The sequence below is a fragment of the Panthera leo genome, chromosome D2, assembly GCF_018350215.1.
Source record: "Panthera leo isolate Ple1 chromosome D2, P.leo_Ple1_pat1.1, whole genome shotgun sequence".
Classification (NCBI taxonomy): domain Eukaryota; kingdom Metazoa; phylum Chordata; class Mammalia; order Carnivora; family Felidae; genus Panthera; species Panthera leo.
In genome coordinates this window covers 5,322,396-5,348,819 of record NC_056689.1, presented here as the reverse complement: position 1 = coordinate 5,348,819, position 26,424 = coordinate 5,322,396, and the positions used below count along the sequence as shown (strand labels likewise).

General features: G+C 43.0%; 1 protein-coding gene across 3 annotated transcripts in view; it reads left to right on the top strand.

Moving 5' to 3' along the window:
- Positions 1 to 26,424, top strand: part of PRKG1 (protein kinase cGMP-dependent 1) — a 1,249,639-nt gene that overhangs the window by 882,324 nt on the left and 340,891 nt on the right. For all 3 annotated transcript variants that reach the window (XM_042907726.1, XM_042907722.1, XM_042907723.1), the window contains exon 5: positions 9,058 to 9,121. In XM_042907726.1, coding sequence (XP_042763660.1) covers positions 9,058 to 9,121 — 64 coding nt within the window. The remainder of the gene's footprint in view (positions 1 to 9,057; positions 9,122 to 26,424) is intronic.

Sequence of the window (26,424 nt, the reverse complement as noted above, 5' to 3'; positions counted from 1 at the left end):
AGCATGCTAAGCGAATTAAGTCACAGATAAATATCCTATGATCTCACTCGTATGGAACTGGAGAAACACAACAGATGAACATAGGGGAAGGGAAGGAAAAATAAGATAAAAACAGAGGGAGGGAGACAAAACATGAGACTCTTAAATACAGAGAACAAACTGAGGGTTGCTGGGGGGGGCGGGTGTTGGGTGTGGGGATGGGCCTTAAGGAGGGCACTTCTTGGGATGAGCACTGGGTGTTACATGTGACAGATCTGTCACTGGCTCCTACTCCCGAAACCGATACTACACTGTATGTGAACTAACTTGAATTTAAAGAAATAACTTTACAAGAAAAAAAGAAAATACGTATACAAATAAAAACAAAGGCTGATAAAATCAAACCTTCCATTGCTAAGTAGTTTAAAAACATCAAAACGTGTTTGTTCACTGTGAAAAATATTCAGGTAGTTTTTGTGGACTGCTTACTGCAAAGTACCTCCCCCCCCAACTCACTCTCTTTGATCCCACTGCAGTCTACCAGGAAATCACACTGCCTCTACCTGCAGGATCCAGCAGAACTCGGGTGCTCTCCCAGGCCCTCCCCTGCTTCCACCCTTTGCAACCCTCACCATCTATCAGGCAGTAGACCCCTAGCTGGCCTACAACCTCTGCTGTCTGCCTCCCTGCCATTGACTCTTCACAGAGCTGGGACAGGGTCTCTGGAGTCCACTAAGTGCTACAGACCCCTTGCCTTCCTGGTTCCTCTACCTGGATTCTCTCTCTCGGACCCTACGGTTAACTGTCTCCCTCACCTCTCAGGTTTCTGCTACCGCCTCACATTTTCAATGACAATATCCTCATCCTGGCCAGTCTTTCGCCTTAGACCCCCTCCCACTGTAATGCCTGTGGAAGTTTTCTGATGGAAAATGCTATAGCCCTTACCTCATGCACTTTATCATACGTGTGTGTGCGTGCACACATATATAATTGTGTCATATGCGCTTATTATGTTTGCTCTTTATGTTCTATTTCTGATCAGTAGGCAGGAACCTTGGCGTTCATTGATGAATCCCAAACACCTACAACAATTTATGGCTCATAATAGGCACTCAATTAAGTTTTCTTGAGTAAATAAATCATGTAGTTAAACCAGTATTTTAACAACGGTAAGAATTTTTTTTCTTTGAAATGGACCCACAAAGATACATTGTATTTAGTTGTAACCATGATTGTGCCTTTTATAACTTTTGGTACAATAAAAATACAGTTATCAAACAGAACATTTTGAGAATACAAGAAAGTAGAGAAAAGGAAAAAAAAGTTAAAAGATTGTTATTCCACCTACCACAATATTTGTTAACCTTCTGCTATTTTCCTGCAAAGATTCTCTATGTATAATTAAAGGGGGACTTAAGGAAAACATCTTACATTATGCATATTTTTTACCACCTTTTCCTTGTAATGTTGTAAGTATTCCATGTTTACATGCTTTTCAACACTTTTAATAACTGTAAGTCAGTGGTTCTCCAGCTTAGGTGGGTTATATCTCTCGATATTGACTGTATTAGGAGTTAAAAATGAGAATATTTAAAGATATTTACGAGTGCATTTAAAACCACCAAAAATAAACATTATATGTTAACATAAAAAGTGTATTTTTAATAAAGATGACTGCATCTTCCAAAAACAAACAAAACTTAGTGAACATAGAAGTTTGAATTTACATTTTTTGCAAATCAAGTCAATATCTGGCTTGCTAGAAAACAAATTCTCATATTTGCTTCTGTATTCAATCTGGTGAATTTCTTTTGGTGGAAATATATGAAAAGATCACTCTCAGAGATTGGTGGTAGGAAAGGGGGGGGAAGTAGGCTAATGACGTTTTCAGATAATTGTGGACCTTGTTCTTTGATACAACACCACAGCCCAACAAATACTGGTTTATTGAAGGTTAAATGCAATATGGAATGTCAAACAGTAGCTACATTAGAATCTATTGATCCACCTTGTACTTCAAATAGATCTTTATCCATGCATGGTTTTGTAACATCATGCATGTATCAATCACCTGGCAAAATACTGCTTCACTGTACTATGCAGGATTTCCAATCCTAAAAACCCTATCTGTTAATATCCACATATCACCAAAGATCTCATCAGAAAAGTCTTCAAGTATTGGAAAGCTGCTAAGCCCAAAGTGGCAGCTAAAAGTTTTGTGAAGTTGTAATTTTCATTTGAAAGTTGACATTTTATCATGGGCAACAAACACTGCCTGGTTTGTTCCCCCCTTGTAGTAAAAGGCTCACTTTGTTCTTTTTTGAAAAACTGTCTGCCAGATACACACATCTGAATAACCACAGTTTGTTGGTCATTGCCAAGTAAAAATGATGTTCCTTGGATCAAGTGGAAGTCTTCAGCTTGCCATTCCAGCAAAGACACAAGGGATCTGGGGCGCCTGGGTGGCTCAGTCGGTTAAGCAGCTGACTTGGGCTCAGGTCATGATTTCGCAGTCCGTGAGTTCAAGCCCCGCGTCAGGCTCTGTGCTGACAGCTCGGAGCCTGGAGCCTGTTTGGGATTCTGTGTCTCCCTGTCTCTGACCCTCCCCCATTCATGCTCTGTCTGTCTCTGTCTCAAAAATAAATAAACGTTAAAAAAAAATTAAAAAAAAAAAAAAAAGACACAAGGGATCTTCCTGGAGACTGCCACCGTGCTTTGGTATACCCAGAAGGACAGCTTGCATACTTGCCATTTTGTCGCACACCATATTCAAAAGAGGCGTATTTAAGAGTTGAAACGTAATAATATTAATAACTTTTATTATTTCATCAAAAATGTGTTAAAGTAAAAAACGACGTTTTATTTCATTTTTCTAACTGTGGGTAAGTGGGGATTAAGCATAAAATGGCAACGAGTGCAGTTTGGTGGTCACCGGCTTAACCTGTGCTGAGGGGTCCCCGTTGCTTTCACACCATCGGTGCGAATACCAGCCTAGCTGTTCTAGAATGACCCATAGGTGGGAACAATTATTCCGCACCGGATAGCTCAGTCCCACTTGTGTTTGTAGCCAGCTGTTCGTAGAAAAGATGATCTTCTCTGATGATTGGTTGCTTCTGGTAGCAGATAAATACAAGCAAAAGGGCAAGTGTAGTCATGTCCATAACATTAATCTACTCGGAAGGCAAAAGTGCAGCTCTGTAAAGAAGAACTGAACTCCCTTCTGTGCTCGCAGCTGTAGCTTTAATTCAACTAGATGCTATATCATTGGAAAGAGGCAGTGCAGTGATTTCTTCTACTGACTTCATCCAGCGGGCGTGGAATGAGGTCAACTCTGCAATCCTTTCTTGGTCTCTGAGCTACCGTGGGCCTTTTCGAGTCATTGCACTATGGTGACTCATCCCATGAGATGCTCCCCTTCCTAATTTAAAGGCCGTACCGGGGCGCCTGGGTGGCTCAGTCGGTTGAGCGTCCGACTTCAGCTCAGGTCACGATCTCGCGGTCCATGAGTTCGAGCCCCGCGTCGGGCTCTGGGCTGATGGCTCAGAGCCTGGAGCCTGCTTCCGATTCTGTGTCTCCCTCTCTCTCTGCCCCTCCCCCGTTCATGCTCTCTCTCTGTATCAAAAATAAATACACGTAAAAAAAAAAATTAAAAAAAAATAAAGGCCGTACCAAACAATTTTTGGCTTTCAGAATCCTCATCACGTCTACATTTAAAAGTTCCATTTGCTTTTCTTTAAATTATGAATGATTGGGCTCAAAGTGACATCATAACTGACACAATAAGGTTGTTTAAGAAATATTCCTTTCTGTAAGACAATAAGGGAAATTATAATTCTTAGGGAAAAGTTGATTTTGTCATATTTTTCTTGTGACATTCTTAAAAATGAACAAAAATATAATGAGCTTTCTTTTATTTAGTTCTTAATAATAATTACAAAAGGCTGAAGCTATAACAGCTTTAGATAAAATTCTAAAAGTTAGAAATATTTTGCAAAACATATAAAACTGTTATTGTGACACAAGATATGCAAATGTATTTTCTTCTTACTGTTTTGGGTTTTTTTCACTTTGACACAAGAAACACAGGTCTAGGGGCGCCTGGGTGGCTCAGTCGGTTAAGCGTCTGACTTCGGCTCAGGTCACGATCTCACGGTATGTGAGTTCGAGCCCCGCGTCGGGCTCTGTGCTGACTGCTCAGAGCCTGGAGCCTGTTTCAGATTCTGTGTCTCCCTCTCTCTCTGACCCTCCCCCGTTCATGCTCTGTCTCTGTCTCAAAAATAAATAAACGTTAAAAAAAAAAAAAAAAAAAGAAACACAGGTCTGAATAGCCAGTTATTCAGGAGTTCAAAAGAATGATCTGCTGAATGATAAGGTTATGAGATTATAGCACATGTGTGATAACTGTCTAGTAAGAGCACAGATTTACTGAAATTATGCTGAGTTAATTTCTGTAAATAGTACACATATTATAAACCTATATACTACCTTACATTCTAGGAAACCCAAGAACATACAAGCATATATCCATTAGTCATCAAAGCAATGATGTCACCATATTTTGTCTTTTTTTTTTTTAATTTTATTGTTTATTTATTTTTGAGAGACAGAGAGATAGAGCATGAGTGGGTGAGGAGCAGAGAGAGAGAGGGAGACACAGAATCCGAAGCAGGCTCCAGGCTCTGAGCTGTCAGCACAGAGCCTGACGTGGGGCTCGAACTCACAGACTTGCGAGATCATGACCCGAGTGAAGTCGGATGCTTAACCCACTGAGCCACCCAGGTGCCCCGATGTCACCATATTTTGTACGGTGTCTGTGGGATTCTGTTGTATACATGTGAAAGAATACAGTATTAAAGGCAAACTACAAGTTACACTATTTGCTTTGACTTTGAGGACCCCCCTTAAAAGGGTCTTGGGGAATCTGCAGCCTCTTATATCACATTTCAAGCTGCTGCTGTATAAAATTCTATATTCTGTAAGTGTTTCAATTTCATTGACACATGGCTGTAATAAAATTCTTTGTACTTGGGTTTTCTGTCCTCTCTGTTAGTTGTTCCTTTCAAACAGTAGATTGGCAGAAATAAAAGCATTAAGACAAATTCAGAATGTGGGACATCCAATAAGACAGTTGTCCAGTCTCTTCCAAAAGTTAATGCCATGGGGGAAGGTGGGAGAGGGGTGTTGTAGAACGAGAGACTAGAGGTAAAGGTACAGAACAGCCAAAAGAAATTGATGTGCAGAATTTTACTGGATCCTGGTTTGAGAAGAAAAAAAAAATAGTAAAGACAGTTTGAACATAAGTAATATTTGAATATGAAACAGATATTATTACAGAAGTGATGTTCATTTTCTTATGTATGATAATGGTACTATAGTTAGTTAGATACACGTTCTCATTTTTCGGATATGTACGCTGCAGGTGAGGGCCTGGGGTGAAGTTTCATGGTATCTGCAACTATGAAATGTTTCCTCGAAAATGATCTATGAGCCTATTTATAGACACAAAGAAAAATGGGTGAACTGAAGGTTCATAAAGATGGCACAAGTGTAAAGAGTGGCAAATCTAGGTGGTGGGGATACAGGTGATTCTTGAGCTATTCTTTCAGTCTTTCAGTTTGTTTAACTTTTTTCATGATAAAAAGGTAGTTAATAAATCAAACGTTATTAATACTCTTCATATCCATATCACTATCGAAAAGACTATAGAACTGTTTTGAAAGTTGCATGAGGCATTTTCTAATAATGTGACTGTAACCCATACCAGCCAGTGGCTAAGTGATGAGCTCCACGTAATTTAGAGGGGGATTTTCCAACTTCTGTCACTTATGTTGGGTGGTGCCACCTCAGGCCAACTCTCAAGGGCACACTTGTCAAATCTGTAAAAGGGGTGACAATAACAATGGTGATTTCAGAAGGTGGTTGTAAAACAAAACTTTATGTTCTCTATAAACTGCTTACCCCAGTGCCTGGCCAATAGGAGAGACTCAAATCTCGTCTGGTATTATTGTCTTTGCAAATTGCAAATTCCAAGTCCTTACTTGATTCCATTAGAAAAACCAGTGGCAGAGCTTTACAGGCATTAAATCATCCCTATTACATTACCTTCAAACACATTCTGTAACTTCAGGCCTATTGTAAGTCCTTAGGGGAATCAACAGTCTTAATAGATGTGTAAGAATTACTTGTAATTAGCATGAAGATTGTTATAATAAATTATTTTTCACTTAAAATATTCTTCTCTACAGTTGAAACATTTTCTGGAAGTTTGTCCTTATAATTATTTTGCCTTCAGTTTTCTAAATCATAAACAACTTCATCTTGAATTATATGTGCAAATGAGTAGAGTCTACACGAATGTCTTTTGATGTTTGGGGGAAATTTAACCAACATGTTTCATGGGTAGAATTCCAAATTATGAATATCCTCAATTGTTTTGTTCTTGGTGTTGAAGCTCTTGGTGAACCAATAATTCTTAGAAAGGAAATTAATCCTATGAGAGGGGATGCCTGGGTGGCTCCCTTGGTTAAACATCTGACTCTTGATTTCAGCTCAGGTCATGATCTCATGATTCGTGGGTTCGAGCCTCATGTTGGGCTCCTCACTGTTAGCACATGTGCTCTCTCTCTCTTACTCTCTCTCAAAATAAATAAATTTAAAAATATATTGTTTGTAATCATAAAGGTCTTAGAATTTTAAAGATAGCTACGGAAGTATATTCAAAGCAATTTATTAAAGTGAGGCCATTTATTTTTTTGTCAGTTGCTTTGCATTTTGTTAAATTTAGAAGTTCCCCAGTTGTTACCATTTTTTCACAATGTTTCTTCTTAAAAATCAGCCTTAATCTTCGTTGGTAACAAATGCTACTGAATGCTTTGAGACATTTAAAATTGTCAAAGATTAGGATAAGCACACAACAGAATATTATTCAGACATGAGAAAGAAGGAAGTTCACATTTGCAACATGGCGGGACCTTGAAGGCCTTACGCTAAGTGAAACAAGGCCAGACTGAAAAAGACAAATACTGTATGCTATCACGTGTATGTGAAATCGAAGTAAAAAGTCAAGGTCATAGAAACATTGGGTCTTAACGTGGGTGCGGGGGGCTGGAGGGTGGAGGAGACAGGAAGATGCTGGTTAAAATGATACAAACTTTCAGGTACAGCTTAGGATGAATAAGGTCTATATCTAACGTATCACATGGTGATGATGAGGGGTAACACCGTGAAATGTGCTAATGGAGTAAAACTGCAAATATTTTCCACCAAAAAAAAAAAAAAAAAGATAAATATATGCGGTAACACGTGTGTTAATTACCTAGATGGGATGAGCCCTTTCACGATGTGTACATGTATCACGATGTACACTTTAAATATCTCATTCTATTTGTCATTTATACTCAGAGCTGAAAAAAAAAGCACAGTTGTGAAAGGTATTTAAAGTGCCCTTCCTACAATTTAATGTTTATGTTTTTGCTTAATGTATTATGTCATCAAGCACATACTAATTTTTTTTTCTTGTGGACAAGAACTCTCCAGAACGTGGAATTATTATGGTATGGATTGGCATGGACATAGCATAGTTCAGATAAAGTGGAGCATAGAAGAGACTATAGGCTTGTCTAAGGAAGGGAGCCAATTATAATAACATGAGGAAAACTCGATTGTAGTTTGTGCTTTCCACCAATACCACTGGGATAGAAGCATTCTGATCACCCTTCCATCTTAGGAGATGCTGAGAGATAGCTCATTAAAAGAACAAGGAAGGGGTAGTTTTTCCACCTGCATCACTCATGGAAATAGTTTCCTCTGTCTTCCTCTGTTTCTGTGAGAAGTTCCATCCAGCTGCTGAAATAGACTGCCTTCTGGAAATTAAAACCCACACGGCTAAGACCATAGCAGTAAATCTGGTGGAACAGATGGGCCTGGGTGAATTGTTCTACCTCTGAATAAAGACCTTGGGATTTTGTCAGTAGGCTTTACACTAAGTAATAGGAATCAGAGGGACAGATGCTCTGATTTCTTTCATTGTATTGTTCTAATCAAGCCTGAATTATTTGCTAAGTCAAATATCAGATACGCAAATGTAGATGCACTCATTATAGCCTTCTATTTAAGCATTGAAGTATGATTATATGAGACTTCAGTTCTGTATCCCAGTTAGGCTTTCCAGTGGAGTTTCAAGAATTACATTTTGATGGGTGTGTTTATTTCTTTTGAAGTCATTACTATTTCACATATAAAAGAACTTTTGTTGGTCTGTGCATTTAGCGTCGCTCCGTATTTTCCTTTGCTGGTCATTGGGTGGAAAAATTAGAGAAGGAGGAGGTAAGGGAAACTAATATTTTCCTGGCCTACTGAGTCTGGCTTTTTTTCTCCACGTCTGATCTGCTCCTTATCATTGTCCCAGGATGCCTTCACACATCCCTGCTTTCATAACTTTGCTCCACACGTGCTAACGTGTCGTTGTTTGTAAATAATAGAAAATACAGGAGTTGAATAAGACAGATAAGCTGTTCTTATTTTTGTGGAATTTTAATTCTCGCAGGGAGAATACCCCAGAACAAATCCGTGATTAAATATCTAATGACTGCTAGAGCAGGGGAAAAAGGAGTTCTCAGGGGGAGAACCTGACCTGGCTGGAGGGGGTTGGGGAGAAAGCAAGCTTCCAAGGTTGTTGAATGAATGCTTGTAGGTGCGAGTGTATCATCATTCAAGCTGTGTCCTAAAGAATGAGTAGAGGTGTCCTGTACAAGGGAGTGTGTGTGAGTGCGTGCGTGTACGTACAGAGGGACCTAGAGAGGAATCTGGTGAGAGAAGACTGGTAAAGAAGAAAATGTTTTTTCCCCCATTATAGCCGAGGCATCTATAATTATAAGTGGGCTTTAGCCTCGGCTCTGGCCCACTTCTGTGTTCTCCCTGGCACAACATGCCTTTTCCCTGTCGGTCATCAAGTCACGCTCGCGTCCGTGCTTTCCTCTTCATCCGCAGGTTCTTGGTCGTGAAACGTTTGCTGTTGCATGTTCCTGTTTGGTTGGTGGAAGGAAGTTGCTTCACCATCTTCTCTGTTTGCTTTTGCAGTGTCCCAACGTTCCAGAGCCTTCCTGAAGAGATCCTCAGTAAGCTTGCCGATGTCCTTGAAGAGGTAATTGTTTTTAAGCCCTTGAACTTTGTGGGTTGGGACATAGCCCAGCACAGCAGCGTGATGACGGGTCACCCACGGCAGAGAGACCCTGAAAGAGCTTTCAGCCCTGGGGTGAGCAGTGTACGTGGCTTTGAATAAAAGCCAGCTCAGCACACCTGTCATTTGTACGCAGTTAGAAAGGTGCAAATCGACTTAGCGACTGAGGGAGGAAAACCCCATTGTGGCAAATAGGATGTTTCCTTTGACTTCCAAGAATGGGAGATGGCAAATTTCTCTCTTCTTTCCATCCGTGTAAAGCAAGATTTCAGTAACTACCCCTCAGAAGCTTCAGATGAGCAAATTTACAACAGGTATATGTTTTATTAGCATATGAGCATGTATGCACCAATGCAAAAATGTCGCTAATATTCGTATTCTCTGAAGCTGTGAAGCCCAGGGAACGGTACAACAGGGCCCACTAGGTTTGCAGCATCCTGACTGGCCAGGGCAGGATAGGGTCTCTGCAGAGACAGCGAAGGAGGGGTACCAGAGCGCCTATGCAGGAGCGCAGGGTGATGGGGGTGAGAGGAGCTGGGGGACACCTGCTCTGGTATCTTCTGCTTCCCCAGGGATCCCGAAAGCAGGGTCACCGGCTGAGGATGAAGAACAGGCGGAGGGATGGGAGGTTCGGGGACAGAGGAGGAGGCAGGACAGATGTGGAGGCATGGATGAGCTAGGAAAACACAGCGTGACCGCCAGGTGCCCTGCCACCCCACTTGACGTTAGCCGTCCCAAATCTAAATTAAACAGGCGAGGAAGAGTTGATCGAAGACTTGTGATAGGGGGCACAGATCAGGCTCAACCCTGCTGGAACAAGAGGTGGCAGATTTTTAAGTCCTGGGCTGAGCTAGTGGAGAATAAGGGAGGGGGAGGGAAAAGCCCTCCTGGGGTAGGAGGCCGGCCAGTGTGATGAGGTCCTTGGAGTTGGCCCATCGTCCCTTCCAGAAGCCGCGCTCCCGCCCTCCCACAGACACGCGGGTGGGTACTTGGCCAAGAACAAGGAGGGGTGAGGAGAGAATATGGAGCTGAGGCGCAGGCACAGAAAGGACGGTGGCTCTGGCCCTGGGATGTGGCCAGCGCGAGGATGGGAGGTGTGTGCGGGGGAGCGGGGCCAGCTGGAGATGGTGGCATCGGGGGGTGTGAGTCTCAGGAGCGCTGAGCAATTGTCAGAGTTGTGCGCGAGCAGGGATGACTTGGGAAAATGCCGAAGATGGTTTCCTCTCCGGGCCCCCCCCCACCCCCGCCCATCCCGGCCCTTCAAGGATCCGTAGAAGCCCAGAGGTTTCTCTACGCGAATTCTAGCTCCAGGCCTATGGGAAACAGCCCGCCTACGATGCGCCGGTCTCCCTCACCTCCTGTGTGAACACAAAGGAAAGCAGAAGTCACATTGGGTAACCAGGTTCAAGTGGACGGAATTCACGAGAAAAAAAACAGTGGTTGCGCTTCTCCCTGAACGCCCTGACCCCTGTGCCTGTCGCCTCTTGGGATGCAAAACCGCTCTCCCTGGCCCTTTCGGTTTTTCCTTTCCTCGCTGAATACACGCTGAAGAGCTCTCTGGTGCCCTTTTCTCTTTTTTCACCAAAGCAAACTAAAAGTACAGACTTGACTAGTCCCAATCAAGCCCTTCGAAAAAATCCTTTAATCACGTTCTTTCTTTGCCACAGCTGTGGGAGGATTTGTATGCTCTGCAAGACAATGGCGAGAGCTCTGTAACCATTCTGACCAAAGAAAGATTTTCGCCTTTTAGGTCAGATTTCCTAATCGGCAGGTGCCTTAATGGACGTTTGGATGGTGTGAGCCACAGTGCATCCTATAGGGATGCTGCGGGGGAAGGGACACGCGTGTCTAGGCGCCCACGTATTTGTTGTGAGGACACGGAAGTGAAGTAAACAGACAAAATGCAAAGTAGACCTATGAATAGACCACGCGGTGCGCGGAAGTATTCGACTCAAGTTGCATAAACAAGTATAGTGAGACATTAGATGCAATTATGGATCAGATAGAGTGAGCAAATTGGGAAGAACAAAAGCAACGGTAATGTCACATCACGTTAATGGGAATGTGCTTGCATAGTAATGGAGCTGTCTTTCTTTCTGCAAGTGTCCACAAGATGAAAGAAGGCCAGATCCTCCTGAAAGGACAGCGGTATTATTGTAGCGTTCAACAAAGAAGTGGCAGCCTTGTTTGTTGGGCAGATATTTGGGGAGCACCTGCCCCATGCCAGGAATTGCTGAGGCTCTGGGGATCCGGGGCTGTGCTCCGGCAACGTTAAGTTCCAGCGGAGGCGACAGACGAGGCGAACGGTGCTGGGGATGAGGCCGCTCGGTATGGGGTTGCTGTAGGAGGACCTCCCTGCGGAGGTGAGGTTCATGCTGACGTCCAAATGCAGATAGGAGATGCCCTGCGTGCCGGGCAGAGCTGGGAGCAGACACAGGTCCTAAAGCAGGAGGAAGCTTCTTCCCCTTGAGGAACAGGAGGAAGGTTTATAGCAGGCTGACATGGGGCTGGAGGAAATCAGGCAAGGCCTGTTGACAGTGGCTTTGCGGGCACGATGAGAACTTTGGTTTTTATTCTGAGCACGATGGGGAGACGTGGAGGGTTGGAAGCCGTGAAGGGGCACGTTCTGAGTTGTGTTTTAATCACCTCTGGCTGGCTGGTGGGTGAAGGGGGGTTGGAGTGGATCAGACTGCCGTCGGCCCAGTGAGGCTGGGCGTCCCTGTGCGCGCGTACTTTCTGACTCTTATTCCTTCTAGTCACTGTGAAACAATACTTCCAGTGTAAGGGGACAAAAAGAGTTCAAGAACAGGGACAGGGGACGCAGGGGCAGAGAGAGAGATAATGTGTCACAGATGGAAAGAGGAATGAAGTGGTTCAGGAGGGTCCTTGTGACTAAAGGACACACAGGGGACACTTGAGCGTCCTCTCCTACAGGTGTAAAAGAAGCCTCTGTCTGAGCCATTTCTGCCACTGCCCCCCAGCTCCCCCGCCCCTCAGTAATTTCTAGTGCGGACGTACATAGCCGCTTTTGTGTTCGTCCCTGTGAGATTCTACAACAGGAACTAGTACCCTTACTCTTTTTTTTTTAAGTTCATTTATTTTGAGAGAGAGAGAGCTCAAGTGGGGGAGCCACAGAGAGAGGGGGGGAGAGAGAGTCCCAAGCAGGCTCCATGATGTCAGCACAGAACCCAATGCAGGGGGGTTTCTCACGAACCGAGAGATCATGACATGAGCCGAAATCAAGAGTCAGATGCTTAACCTACTGAGACGCCCATGCGCCCCCTAATACTCTTTTTCTAGGTATGGCAATTTAGCGACCCTTGCTTTTTTGTCTTTATATCATAGAGTAGAAAGATTTCCTTTGCATATTGAATCTCCCTTGCCTCTTTAGGGACATACAAAAGTTCTCTCTAGTTCCTTTCAGGAGGTGCGTGTAGGCGTAAGTTCTTGTCAGAAGACCTATCCGATGAAGCACACTGATCCCAACCTTTTCCCAGGCTGGGTTCTGCAAAGACATGTTGAAATAATCTGTGTGACTTTCTCATTGTTCAGCTTCATTATCAGTGTGATATGCTTTTCCACATCTGACTCCAACCAAGTCTTTGTACATATCAGAGAAGATTTCAGGTGCTCCCAGTTTGGTTTGCTAGAGAAGCCATTTTATTGTTGGTAAAACACATCAGAAGAGGCATTTTAGGTGCGTGTAGTGAATACCAACCTCAAACTTCAGAAACTGATTTCATGGACCTCCATCCCATCCCTTTTATCAAAGCAAAAAGTGTCTATTTGAATTAATTAGTCAAGTGTTATGATCTATTCTGAGACTGTAGAAAACACCCAGGGGTAAAGGAAGAGAAGTGTGAAATTATAAGATAAGGTGTCATTTCTTCTTTCTTACTATAACAATGAATGACACACACTTCCTTTTTCCTTCACATACACATGATTAGTCTTTGTGATGAATTACATTTTTCAAATGGATGGGGCAATTCCTAGCTAATCCCCAACTGAGAAATAGTTCGCTTCAATGCTTACCTATCCAAGCACAGTGGGCAATAAACCCATATCTGACGTTCGTTCAAATATCAGGACTGTGGTGACATCTTTAAGGCACACAAAAACATTTTCTGATAGAGAAGACGAGTAAGAATTAACCTGATAGCCTATCGCAAAGCGTGTTCAAAAATTTGAGGAAGAGTTATGTTTTTGCCCTCACGGGCAAAACAGTTGAGAACTCAGGGAAAATTACTTCATGGAAAATGCCAGATTGAAGACCAAATTAAGCCAACAAATTCACTTTTCACCGCTTGGCATAGCATATTTTCCTTTTATGTGAATGGAAGTGGGGCATGGGTGCTATATTTAAATCCCTTGATTTTTAAATGGAAAATAAAGCATATCAAAACCACTTCTATGCTTTTATTGGAATCTGTTTCATGTCCAATTTGCTCATTAAAACATTGGATTTGTTCATCTTAGAATTAAAAATCCTCTTTGCTACATCAGCTTTGTAAAGCTCTTCACCTCTGGGTCAGCAACCTCACAGGATTGCATCTTGGACACGCTTGAGCCTGAATAATGCTCGTTCTGCTCTGTGTCCCTAGATGGTCCATTGGTTTTTTGTTTTGTTTTGTTGTTGGTATTTATACCATCGTGGTCCTGACAAACTCTTAAGACAAATAATATTCCTCAGACTTCCTGAATTAGGGAAAAGATGAGAAAGTAAAAATAGGGGGAAAAAAGGCAAGGAGAAAATGTTTTTCAGATCCCCCATTACTTGATAATATAGTAGGAGGCAAATACCAGATTATACCATCCAGAGAATATCGCTGGAGAAGGAGGCGAATGTACCAGATGCACTCCTTCTCGCTTCAAGGTCCAGCAGGTGTGAGTAAGTATGTCACTGTTCCTCGGTGGTGCCCTGTCACATTGAGGTCTTCCCAAATCCCTCTGCATTCTCTACAGTTGTTAGTAATGCAGGGGAAAGTTCTACATTTGATTGAGTTATTGGAACGTTCTGTAAAGCTCTCTTTTTTCCACTCTAAACAGGCCTGGAGTCCTCAGGAAAGAAACTGATGGAGCAGACAGGAACATTATTAGTTCTTTTGAAATCTGTTGTTTGGATGAAACTTTTTCTTCCCTTCCTTTAGGCCTGGCTCTTGCTATTCAAAGCCAAGCTGGAGGGAATTCAAAGACCTGTTCTTTCGCAATTGCTTTGGGATAAAGGGCTCTGAATATGAAGATTAGACTGTTTGGTTCTTTCTGGTTTCTTTTGGGTCATCCTTTCTATGAGGCAAATAACTGCTTTTGAAGGGGGATGATGTGGGAAGTGTGTGTGCTTGGTGGCAGGACATAGAGATGAGAAAGTAAAGACAAAACTCTGTTTAATATTAACTTCTTCATGTTTTATTGTTTTTTAAAGCTTATTTATTTCGAGGCAACGGGCAGAGACAGAGAATCCAAAGCAGGCTCTACTCTCAGCCCAGAGCCCGATGTGGGGCTCAATTCCACAATGGTGAGATTATGACCTGAGTCAAATCAAGAATTAGATGCTTAACTGACTGACCCACCCAGGCGCCCCTACATCTTATTCTATTATAGAAGTATATGTGGAATAGGAGAACATATTCGCAAATCACATGTGATAAGAGACTTGTGTTATTCAGTGTTCTCTAGAGAAGCAGAACCAATGGGATGAATATATATACAAAGATTTGTTTTAAGGGATTCGCTCATGTGATCATGGAGTCTGCCAAGTTCAAATTCTACAGAATGGGCTCGCAAGCTGGAGACAAGAAGTTCAAGTCCAAAGGCCATCTTCTGGCAGAATTCCTTCTTGGCAGGGAGGTCAGTCTCTGTTCTGTTAAGATGGTCAGTTGATTGGATGAGACCCACCCAATCATAAAGGGATATCTGCTTCACTCACAGTCTACTAATTTAAATATTAATTTTATCCACAAAAAATACCCTCAGTGAAAAATCCAAAATACTGTTTGACCAAAGACCTGGATACTGAGGGCCAAGCCAAGTTGACAAATTCACCATCACAGGACTTGTATCTAATATATATCAAGAACACTTACAACTCAATAATAAACACATACAGTTCAATTTTAGAGGTAGCACATGACTTGAATAGACGTCTCCCCAAAGAAGAGATGCACAGAAGGCCACTAAGCACATGTAAAGAGTTTCAATGTCACTAGGGACATGAAAATAAAGCCATGAAGGTGTACCATTTCACACCCACTTGGATGGCTGGAATTAAAAAGACAGATGATAACAAATGTGGATGTGAAGAAATTAAAACTCTAAAATGTCACTGGTGGGGTTGTAAAATCCCATGGCTTCTTTCAAAGTCAGGCAACTCCTTGACATAGCAGACACAGGGTTACCATGTGATACATATGTTCTGTTATTGGGTATTTTCCAAGAGAATCGAAAATAGACATCCAGGGGCACCTGAGTGGCTCGGTCGGTTAAGCATCCGACTCTTGACTTCAGCTCAGGTCATGATCTCACTGTCCTTGAGTTCAAGCCCTGTGTTATGCTCTGTGCTGACAGAGTGGAACCAGCTTGGAATCCTCTCTCCTCCTCCCTCTCTGTCTTCCCCCGCTATTTCAAAAATAAGTAAACTTAAAAAAAAAAAAAAAAAGAAAGAAAATAGATGTCCACACAAAAGATTGTAAATGAATTGTCCATGGCAGTGTTATTCCTAATAGCCTAGAAGTAGAAACCTAATAAATAAATCAAATGTGCTGTGCTCATACAGTGCAATATTATTCGGCTATAAAATGCTATACATCGAATGATTCTATTGAAACGAAATGCCCAGAATAGGCAGGTCTGTAGAGCTAGAACCCAGGAGGTTGAGGGGCATGGGGAGTGATTAATGAGCATGGGTGTCTTTTCAGGGTGATGAAAATATTTTGAAATTAGATCTTGGTGATAGTTGCACAAGTATCTATACTGAAAACCGCGGAATTGTGGACTTTAAATGGTTGAATTTTATAATCTGTGAATTCTCTCTTAAAGCTTTCAGAGAAATGTAAAAGAAGAAAGAATGGAAAGATAGGACGGTAAAGAGGTGGTGGAATATGAGCAATATTGTGGGAGATGATGTAAGGAAACAATTGAAGGAACTTAGAAATTTGTCCTGGAGAAGACTTTGGGGTTGAGAGTATTGGATTGTTTTCTAAGTAGACTATATTGTCTGTGTTGGGGATGGGATGCTTAGTCTCTAAAAACGGTGAGACTTTAGCAACCTAGTTAACCCATTATTCATCAATGTCTCATTTACGAATGGGGATAGCATCCATTTCTTCCTCTCGTAGCATTGCCGTGGTCTTACGCTGGATGATGAATGTAAAATCATTAAATGTAAACACGCCATCTTGGATGCTGGTCAGCAGTGCTTACCAACGAATCCACCTGTCAGCACGCGTAGAAAACACATGTCTTGCACACATGGCAGGCACACGCATGAGACTGTTCATGGCTGTCGGGTGTGTGGGCTGTCCCGAGTCCTACTCGTGTCTCCATCTGGAAGGCTGAGAAGGCATTGGTGGTGTCTGGGGTCACCTGCGGTTGTTACAACCCCAGGTGAGGGTGGCAGGCGGCTGCTGTCGGCCTCCAGTGGTTAGAAGCAGGGACGATACGAAGCATCCTCCGTTGCACAGGACAGCGCTTCAACAAGTATCCAGCCCCAAATGTCAGTAGTACAGACACAGAAATTCTGCAGCAAACCACAGCTATGATGCACTTGGGAAAGTCTGGTAAATGTGTGAAGGAAATAAAATTGGGCAATATGGTAGAGAGTACCAGGGATGGACGGTTTGGAGAGTTATCTCAGAAGGGGTGGCCTTCGGGTTGACGGGCGTGCACATGGCCTGGACAGCAAAATACAGTACAAAATGTGAAGGATTAGCGGATAGAATACATATTTGGAAGGCTGCAGTGCATGAAGACATTTAGTCGGGATGTCGTGGACACTTATGCGTTGATTGGATGCCGGGACGATATCGCGTGTGCAACTTTGGTCTAATGGCGTTTCTGTATAATGACATTCTCAGCGAGCTTTCTGTGAGCTAACACAAACAACAGCCATCCTGTCTACTTAATGATGCGAACGCAGGGCTAGCCTGGGTCTTCTGTTAAATACCAGCCCAGGTAAATCCTATTCAGGCATTCCTAACTTCTAGCTGGGGAACCGGGGCTTGGGCAACACAGCTAGGTAAATGAGGAGGAATTTTAACCCACTCTGGCACTGGAATCAGCATCTTTCACCACTGTACTGCATTAGATTTTGAAAATTTGTGGATTAAATGAATAAGAAAACCCTCACCCCCACTCTTTCTTATAAATAGGAGATGCTTTCTTCTAAAAATGTTTTCTTGTATTTTTTTTTTCGGGGCGAAATTAGTTTTCTCCCAGTCCGCATTTAATTTGCGATGACAGGAATCTATTTTCTGCTAGCCCCAAACTCTGAAGGCATTTCTAGTCATTTTCTCACCAGAATATGTATGCTTTCCTGCTCCATGCTGCTTGTAATTCATTAAAATGTATGTTCTCTGCAAATAGGAAACCAATCGGTAATAAATCAGCTTTCTAGAAAACATTCAGAGAAAGTGTTTGAAATGGTTGCTGCATAAGAATATACAGACCTGCTTGGTACTGGTGATTTGCTGCCTTTTATGGGGCTTGTAAACAAACGGTGAATTTCTGTGAGACTATAAATTAGTGGCTTCCCTTTAGCATGAGGATGACATTCCATTTACAAAATGCCATTTGATAGTATTGGTGTCGATCATAATGAGCCCTGGATTCTTTTTACAGAGTGTAGTGATAAACACCGGGTCTGAATTAGACCAACTGCTCTGATTATAAGAGACTAGAGGCCAAGATCTTCAATTTCTGTTCTTCCTCCCTCTCTCTCTCTCTCTCTCTCTCTCTCTCTCTCTCTCTCTCGCCCTCGCCCTCGCCCTCTTTCCTTCCTTCCTTCATCTGAGATGTGTTCACAGCTGCCAAAAAACCTAGTTCAGGGACTTATACACAGTCGGCGTCCAAGACCTAAATCAATGAAGGACGAGAAGCCCACTTGTGCTTACAACATGCTAGTAAAAAGCAAAAGATAAGAGAGAAAAACAGTTGGACTTTCCGTTTTCGTCACCAAACACAGAGCTCATCTGTGATGGAGTCATCAGTCGGCTTGGAGAGGATGGTACAGTGGCCCTTCGGTCCCAGGTCTCCCCAGACCTTCGGCTACCTGAGCCCTAGGAACCCGGAGGAAGGCAGCGCACCATCCCCTGCAGAGAAGGAATCGAGCCATTTGGAGGCCAGTGCCTACGGGGCTGTTTCCTGGTAGATAAGCCTCTGAACCGGGGCAGGCAGTGTGTCTCAGGCGTGAACGTTTATCAGTTGTCAGTCAGTAGGAACGAGGAGGAGGAGGAGACCGTGGCCAGCCAGAGCTTCAGGGCGGTTGCAGCGGTACGAGCGAGGACCCTTCTCTGAGTCTTAGGCCCCATGTGTTCCCTTACTTGTTACGGGATGCCATCAGTGAGCGTCTCTTAGCTCTCAGGTAGGACCTACCTTTCTTTTTTTATTACACCTAAAAATTATTATTTTAATAAAGGTAACGTGGTTCGTCTTCTAAATAGAGCCGCAGTGCACCATCACTGTGCGATTCTCTGCTTTGTACGATGCTGGGCAGGTCACTTTACGCTTCCAAGAATCGTTAATCACCGTGGGCCTGAGAGCAGTGGGCTATTCCAGTTACCTGACTCTGCTTTCTCCTCTGGTTTGTGGTTCCCTTGCTCTCTTTGTAAGCATATGACTTCAAAGTCCTACGCTTGTTCCTAACTGATGGGAACTTGGCCATTTCCCAATTGTCCAGAAGTACCTTAAGGGTAAGATGTGTCTGGACTGCTATCCTATTTCCAGCAGAGCAAGGATTTGCACAAGAATTCTCCCTGGCACTTACTACATAACCAATATTTGTCGAATGAATAGTCTGAATAGAGTTTCAGTAAATATGTGCTACATGAGTGGGGAAACACAGCTGTTTGGTTTTTACATTTAGATGCTTTCAGCGCAACCAGAATGTAAACTTGTCCAGGATGTGGGACACGCATTGTGCAAGGCAAGAGTCCGGGAGCATTATCGGATGACACACGAGCGAAGGGGCTGGTAGAGGATTCCCAAGGACCCAAAGTCAAGGTGGAAGACAGAGGTGGAGGGAGCCGAAGGCTAGAGGGTCACGGGAAAGGAATTCCTTAATGACTCTCTCCTCCCCCTTACCCATCCCTGGGAGATAAAGCACAAGCCTTGGGAGGATAGATATTCTACAGAAGAGGAAACCTCCTAAATAACGGATTCCGGCTCTCGGATAAAATGGCCCTGGGCAGAGGGCTGAGCTGGGGTCAACTTCTTTATCAACAGAGAGGTAGACATTTTATCAGAGGTGACAGGGCTGGGCACCCACGGCCCAGAGAATGTCACTAGAGGAGATCAAAGGAGAAACCCTAAGTGGCAATAGCAGAAGTTCCTGGCCCTAGAGGAGGAGAATAGGCTTTTCCAGCAGCTCAAGAAAGGTTTCCATGAGAAAGAAAACCCGACGGGAAACCAGACCGCGGTGATGACCCCTCTGACAGGTGCTGCACGCGGGCAGAGCCCGGCCCTGCACAGGGGAGCTCGCTGTCTTCACCTGCCCAGAGCCCTGCAGGACACAGCCCCCAGGTACATTCGTGGCAGCCGACAAGGCCAAGCTCATGTTTGGGCTCCCGAGCGCTTAGGACACGGTTCTGTGCGGGCCCACTTTTTGCAGAGACCACAGAACTCGGGCAACTCCCCGGCAGCCCAAGAGGTGCCTTTGGGACAGCTCGGCGCCCCCGCCCCAGGGCCACACGGTCTTTCTGTAGTCCTTGATGAGGACTTTTTGGGGTGACGGTGGGATTCACGGGATCTGGAGCCCACGGCCAAGAAAGAATTTCTGAAGACGTCTTTGATGCAAAAAGGTGATTTTATTAAAGCTCAGGGACAGGACCCGTGGGCAGGAAGAGCTGCCCGGGGACCAGGAGGAGAGACTGGGGGAGGTAAAGTCCAGGGGAAGTTTCCAGCGAGATTTTCATATGCTAGAGAAGACCCCCAGGTTCCTGGAGGCCTGGCTGTTGTCAAGCTAGGGTGGTTTTCCTTCCAGCAAAGCATTTGCGTTGAGACAACAGGGGGTTCCTGGAGAAACATTTCACCCTGCTTGCCTCAAGTTTGTCCGTGGGCCGCAGGGTGTAAGGAGATTTAATGTTATCTGCCATTTCCTCCTGCCTCTGTCCCCACAAGAGTCCTCACCACAGCTCAGAGCGCCTTGAGCATGTCCAGCCACCCACGTGGGACCTGGCTTTATCACAGCCCTGTGCGCCTGCCGCCCCCCACAGGGTTCCCCCGGCCTGCTGGCGTCCTGGCCTTACAAGAGCGGGTAGAACATGTCCACCAACAGACGGGCTTCCCTGCTCATCCTGTCTGTACCCTGAGGGCTGCCTCCAGCCCTCAGCATCCTTCCCTTCCCCCAGCAACCTCTACTGCAACCAGCCGGAAAGTCGGGCTTTGCGGCTGCAAGCCAGCCTGGCCCTGGGCTCGCCTTCAGCTAGCACAGCCAGAACCCGGGACTGGACCACAAGAGGCCCTCGGAGTGTATCTGCATTCTCCCCTCCAAACTCTGCCACAAGGGAGAGTCACTGTCCCAGTACCAGGCCAATAAAATCTATCTGCCCCTGAAAGTCAACAAAATACGTACGCATGCATATGTATATATGTATATATATATATGTCTCTGTATATATATGTATACATACGTATATGTCTGTATGTGTGTGTATATACACACACGTACATTTCTTTTTTATTTTTTTAACGTTTATTTTTGAGACAGAGAGAAACAGAGCATGAATGGGGGGAGGGTCAGAGAGAGAGGGAGACACAGAATCCAAAACAGTCTCCAGGCTCCAAGCGGTCAGCACAGAGCCCGACGCGGGGCTCGAACTCACGGACCGCGAGATCATGACTTGAGCTGAAGTCGGACGCTTAACCGACTGAGCCACCCAGGCGCCCCACACATACATTTCTTTATCTCCATATTATAATGCTTGGATTTCAGTCTTGGCAACACTTTTTTTATTCAGAAAAAAATTTTTAATGCTTATTTATTTTTGAGAGAGAAAGAGAGTATGAGTGGGGAAGGGGCAGAGAGATAGGGAGACACAGAATCCGAAGCAGGCTCCAGGATGTCAGCACAGAGCCCACTGCGGGGCTTGAACTCACAGACGGTGAGATCATGACCTGATGCCCAAGTCAGACACTTAACCAACTGAGCCACCCAGGTGCCACATCTTAGCAACACTTTTTAATGCTGGTCCACAATTCACTAGCTATGTGACCTTGCACATTAACTTTCCTAAGTTTTAGTTTCTCTTTTCGAAAATGTAATTAGATCTATATCATACGACTGTTGTTCATTTTTTTAAATATTTTTCCTTACTGATGGACTTTATTATTTCAAGAGGTTTTAAGTTGACAGAAAAGTTGAGCAGAAAATACTGTTCTCACACACTCCCTTCTCTCCACCCTCAATTTACCTTATTATCAATATCTTACTTTTGAAATTGTTACCATAATTCTTTTTTTTATTTTAAATTCTAGTTAGTTACCATAATGTAACATTGGTTTTTAGGAGTATAATTTAGTGATTCATCCATAATATTTCTTTATTAATTTTTTTCTGCTATCTGTAGTGATCTTTCCTCTTTCATTTCTGTTAGTAATCTGTGTCGCCTCTCTTTTTTTGTTAGCCTGACTAGAAGTTGATGGGTTTTATTTAGTTTCACAGAACAAGCTTTTGATTACATTGATTTATTTCTGTTGATTTGCTGTTTTCTATTTTACTGATTTCTGCTCTATTATTATTTATTTTCCTTGGCTTACTTTGGATTTAATTTGTTCTCGATATTTAGGTTGTTGATATTAGATCATCTTTTCCGACATATGCATTCAGTGCTAGAAACTTCTCTCTAAGCCCTATGTTGGCTGCATTCAAGAAATTTTCACTTATTCTAAAATAGTCTTTTTCTCAAGACTTTTTCTTTGAGTCATGTATTATTTAGAAGTGTTTTGTTTAATGTGCACATTTTGGGAGTGGGGAGTTTCAGCTATCTTCCTGTTACTGATTTCTACATCAATCCCAGTCACATAGGTTGTATGAATTTTATTCTTTGGAATTTAAGGTATGTTTTATGGCTCCAACTGTGGTCCTAGTGAATGTTCAATGAGAGCTTGAGAGCAATGTATAATTGCATGTTGGATGAGTTATTCAATACATATCAATTGATCTTATTGATTGATATTGCTGTTCAATCGTATTCTTACTGAATTTCTACCTTCCGGATCTGTCAGTAATACAGAAGCACTGAAGTCTCCAATTTTAATAGTAGATCATCTCTTTCTCCTTGCATTTCTATGATTTCTTGACTTATGTATTTAAACATTTTGTTATTAGGTACATACACATTAAAACATCATTATGTTTTCTTGGAGAATTTATCCTTTCATCATTATGTAATGTCCCTCTTTATCCCTGATAATTTTGAAGTCTGAATTATCTGAAATTAACATAGCTACTTTCTTTTGATTGGTGTTAACATGGTATATCATTTTCTATCCCTTAATTTTTAATCTTTCTGTCTTTATATTTGAAGTAGAGTTCTTCTACACAACCTATAGTTAGATCTTAGTCTTGCTTTTTTTGTTATGTTTTGAAATAACTCTGGCAGTTTATGAAATTTTGATTGGAATAATTAGACTATAAATGTTTAAAGACTATTTAAAACTACTTATGCTTCATGTATCTGAATTAGTATCTGCCATATATCTGTTTTATATTCATATATTTTCTCTTTGTCTCCTTTTTTTTCTTTCTTTCCTACAATCTTTTTGTGCTCCCTCTGGTTTAAACTATACATTTCCTACAGTTTCATTTTCTCTCCTTTCTTAGCCTATAAATTATATATATTTTAAATTTTTTTTTTTTTTTTTTAGTAGTTGGCTTTGAGTTTGAAATACACATCTATAACTAACCCAGGTCCTCTTCCAGGAAGCTCTGTACCACTTTACAGGTAGTATAAGGTAGGACCTTATCCCCAAGTATTCCCTCCTCTTATCCTACTGTCATTCATTTCACTTACTTGTAAGCTAAAATACCCCATACATTGTAACTATTTTTTTGCCCGGAGTGGGAGGCAAGAAAGTCTTTATTTCTCTTTCACTCTTAAAGGACAATTTAACCGTATGCAGAATCCTAGGATGGTGGTATGGGTTGTTGATTTCTTTCAACACTTTAAAATTTTTGCTCTGTTCTCCTCTTGCTTGTGGGTTTCTGAAGAGATGCTTGGTATAATCCTTATCCTTCTTCCTCCCTGGGTGACGTGTTTAGTGTTACCCTTGTCTTTGATTTCCAGCAGCTTGAATATGATTCATCCTTTTTTATTTTCTCTGAGTTTTCTGGATCTGTGGTTGTGTCTAACATTAATTTCAGAACCGTCTCAGCCATTTTGATTTCAATCATTTCTTGTGTTTCTTTCTCTCGTCCGATTATACATGTGACAACTTTTGTAATTGTCATTTGTTGGATATTCTTTTCTATACACCCATTCTTTTTTCTATTTTGATTTTGGAAGTTTCTATTTACATGGTTTCTTGTTACCCCTTTGATTCTGTCTTAGGTTTTCTATCTCTCTGCTTACATTACCCATTTTTTCTAGAATGCTCTCTACTTTGCCTTAGTGTATTATATTATTCATGGCTGCTTTAAATTCCCTGTTAATGATTCCAAAATTTCTGCCATGTTTGACTTTGGTTCTGAGTCTTACTTTGTCTCTTCAAATTGTGGTGGTTTGTTTTTTGTTTCTTTGTTTTTGTTTGTTTGTTTGGTTTTTGTCTGCTAGCATGCCTGGTGATTTTTGTTGTTGTTGTTACTGAAAGCTGGATATGATGTGGTGTAATTCAGTCCAAATCTGAAGATGCGAGACCAGAGGAGCTGACAGCGTGGATTCCAGTCTGGGTCTGAAGGCCGAGTGCAGGAGGTTGATGTCCCAGCTTAAGCAGTAAGGCAAGAAGGGTCAAATGCTTCTTTCCTCCACCCTTTCGTTCTATTCAGGCTCTCACCCAAGTGCATGATGCTCTCGCCCCCATTTGGAAGGACAGACTGCCTTCATTGAGTCCACAGATGAAAATGTTCATTTATCCAGAAACCCTCTCACATATGCACAGATACAATATTAAGTCAAATACCAGACACCCTATGATCGAGTCAAGTTGACATTAATCACCACAGATGGTAACCTGTAGCGTGGAAGGGATTTGTGTCATAGCCCTGTCATGAGGTCTCAGTCTTTTTTTTCTTCTATTAAAAATTTTTGTTAATGTTTATTTTTGACAGAGAGAGACACACACACACAGTGTGAGCCGGGGAGGGGCCAAGAGAGAGGGAGACACAGAATGTGAAGCCGGCTCCAGACTCTGAGCTGCCAGCACAGGGCTAGACTTAGGGCTCGAACTCACGAACGGTGAGATCGTGATCTGAGCCGGAGTTGGAAGCTTAACCAACTGAGCCACCCAGGCGCCCCTGAGGTCTCACTTTTAGAGTGAGCCCAAGGGAGGAGTTTGTCTCCCCACTCATCAAAGCTAGAGGGACCTGGAGTTGAGTGTTTTCTTCACCCAGGTTGGTGAATCTTTGCTAGAAGCTCCCTTAAGCTCTAGTAGAATAGTTTCTCTTGAGCACAGGTCTTGTAAAGAGAACAAAGGGCTCTGAATGTAGTTCAGAATCATTAGTTTTCTTCTTTCCCTGCACAACTACTGGAGTTTTCCCCCTATCTTCAGGATGAACACCTGGTAGAATTCCTCAGGGCTAAAAATCGTGAGAGTGTTGGTGGGAGTTCCCCCCAGCTGTTCTACACTGAGCCTCTGGCAATGCATCAGTGAGGGTCTCATAGCATTCCTGCCCACACTGGCTCTAGCTGGGGGTTTTTGCTTCTGGGCCTCTGCTCCCAGTAGGTTAGCTGCGAATCTGGGTTTCACCCCATCTGCCTCTCCAGCTTTGAAAGCAGCAAAGCCCCGTGACCTCACTTTTCTGACTGTCTCTCCAGCTTTCAGAGCAGCAAAGCCCCGTGACCTCACTTTTCTGATGGCTCTAAGGAAAGTGATTGATTTTCAGTTGAGCTTTTTTTCTTGTGAGGATGAGAGTGATGGTTTCTGAGCTCTTAACGTGTCACATGGGAAACCACTGTATTTCAATATTAAATGTAACATCCATAGAAAGCACTTAACCCAATCCGTGGCACAAAGTCAGAATATATTGTCAGCTACTATAATTTATTGATTCTATCATTTTTTTTTTGTCTAATTAAATAACAAGATAACATTAGGCATCAAGAAGTCAGTGCCTCTCTTTGAGCATATTAGAAAATTATTTCAGTACAAAATAATAGTTCTGCTGTGGTCAGAGGTCTGCAGCACTCAGAATGGCAGGACGACACCGGCATGAAGAAGCAATCTGAGCCGAAAGCTGGGCCCCGAGAGCCGGTGACAAGGGGGAAAGAGTGAGGAACACGAAGGAAAATAGCAAGAATTAGGCCTGCAGGAGCGTGAGTCTAGCAAGAATTAGGCCTGCAGGAGCGTGAGTCTGGGAATGTAGAAAAGGTGGCAAAGGGGATAATAGCCTCTTTAGATGTTTGACCCAGAGCAGAATTGATACAGCCAGCTTTGTCTTTTGTATTCAGAGATGGTGCTTCTGATGGGATTGCTATTCCTGCGAAGAGATGCTGTTGAAGTTTATTGCGAGAATGGCCGCCCTTTGGTTCACAGCTGTCACCACTGTTTAGAGCAAAGCTGTCATAGATGTGTGGCCTGCCCAACCTCTTTGCTCAGAGGGAGGCTCCCCCTCCATGGCGACTGTGGCTTTTCTTGCTCTGCATGCTGCTCAGTTTCCCAGGGGTTTGGTATTTGCACAGCGGTTGAGAAGCAGCCTCAAAGCCATCCTTCAGCCCTGCCTGCGTATCGTCAGGTCCATTCACCGTAGACTGCTTATGGCCTATTTTCTCTATTTCTTGTCTACCATAGTTTTGTTTTCTATTTTTGTTGTGTTTTGAGTATCGCTTCTTAGTAGCCCTAGAAACTCCTCTCTCCCTCTCTCTGCCCCACCTCTGCTCACTCTCTCTCTCTGTCTGAAA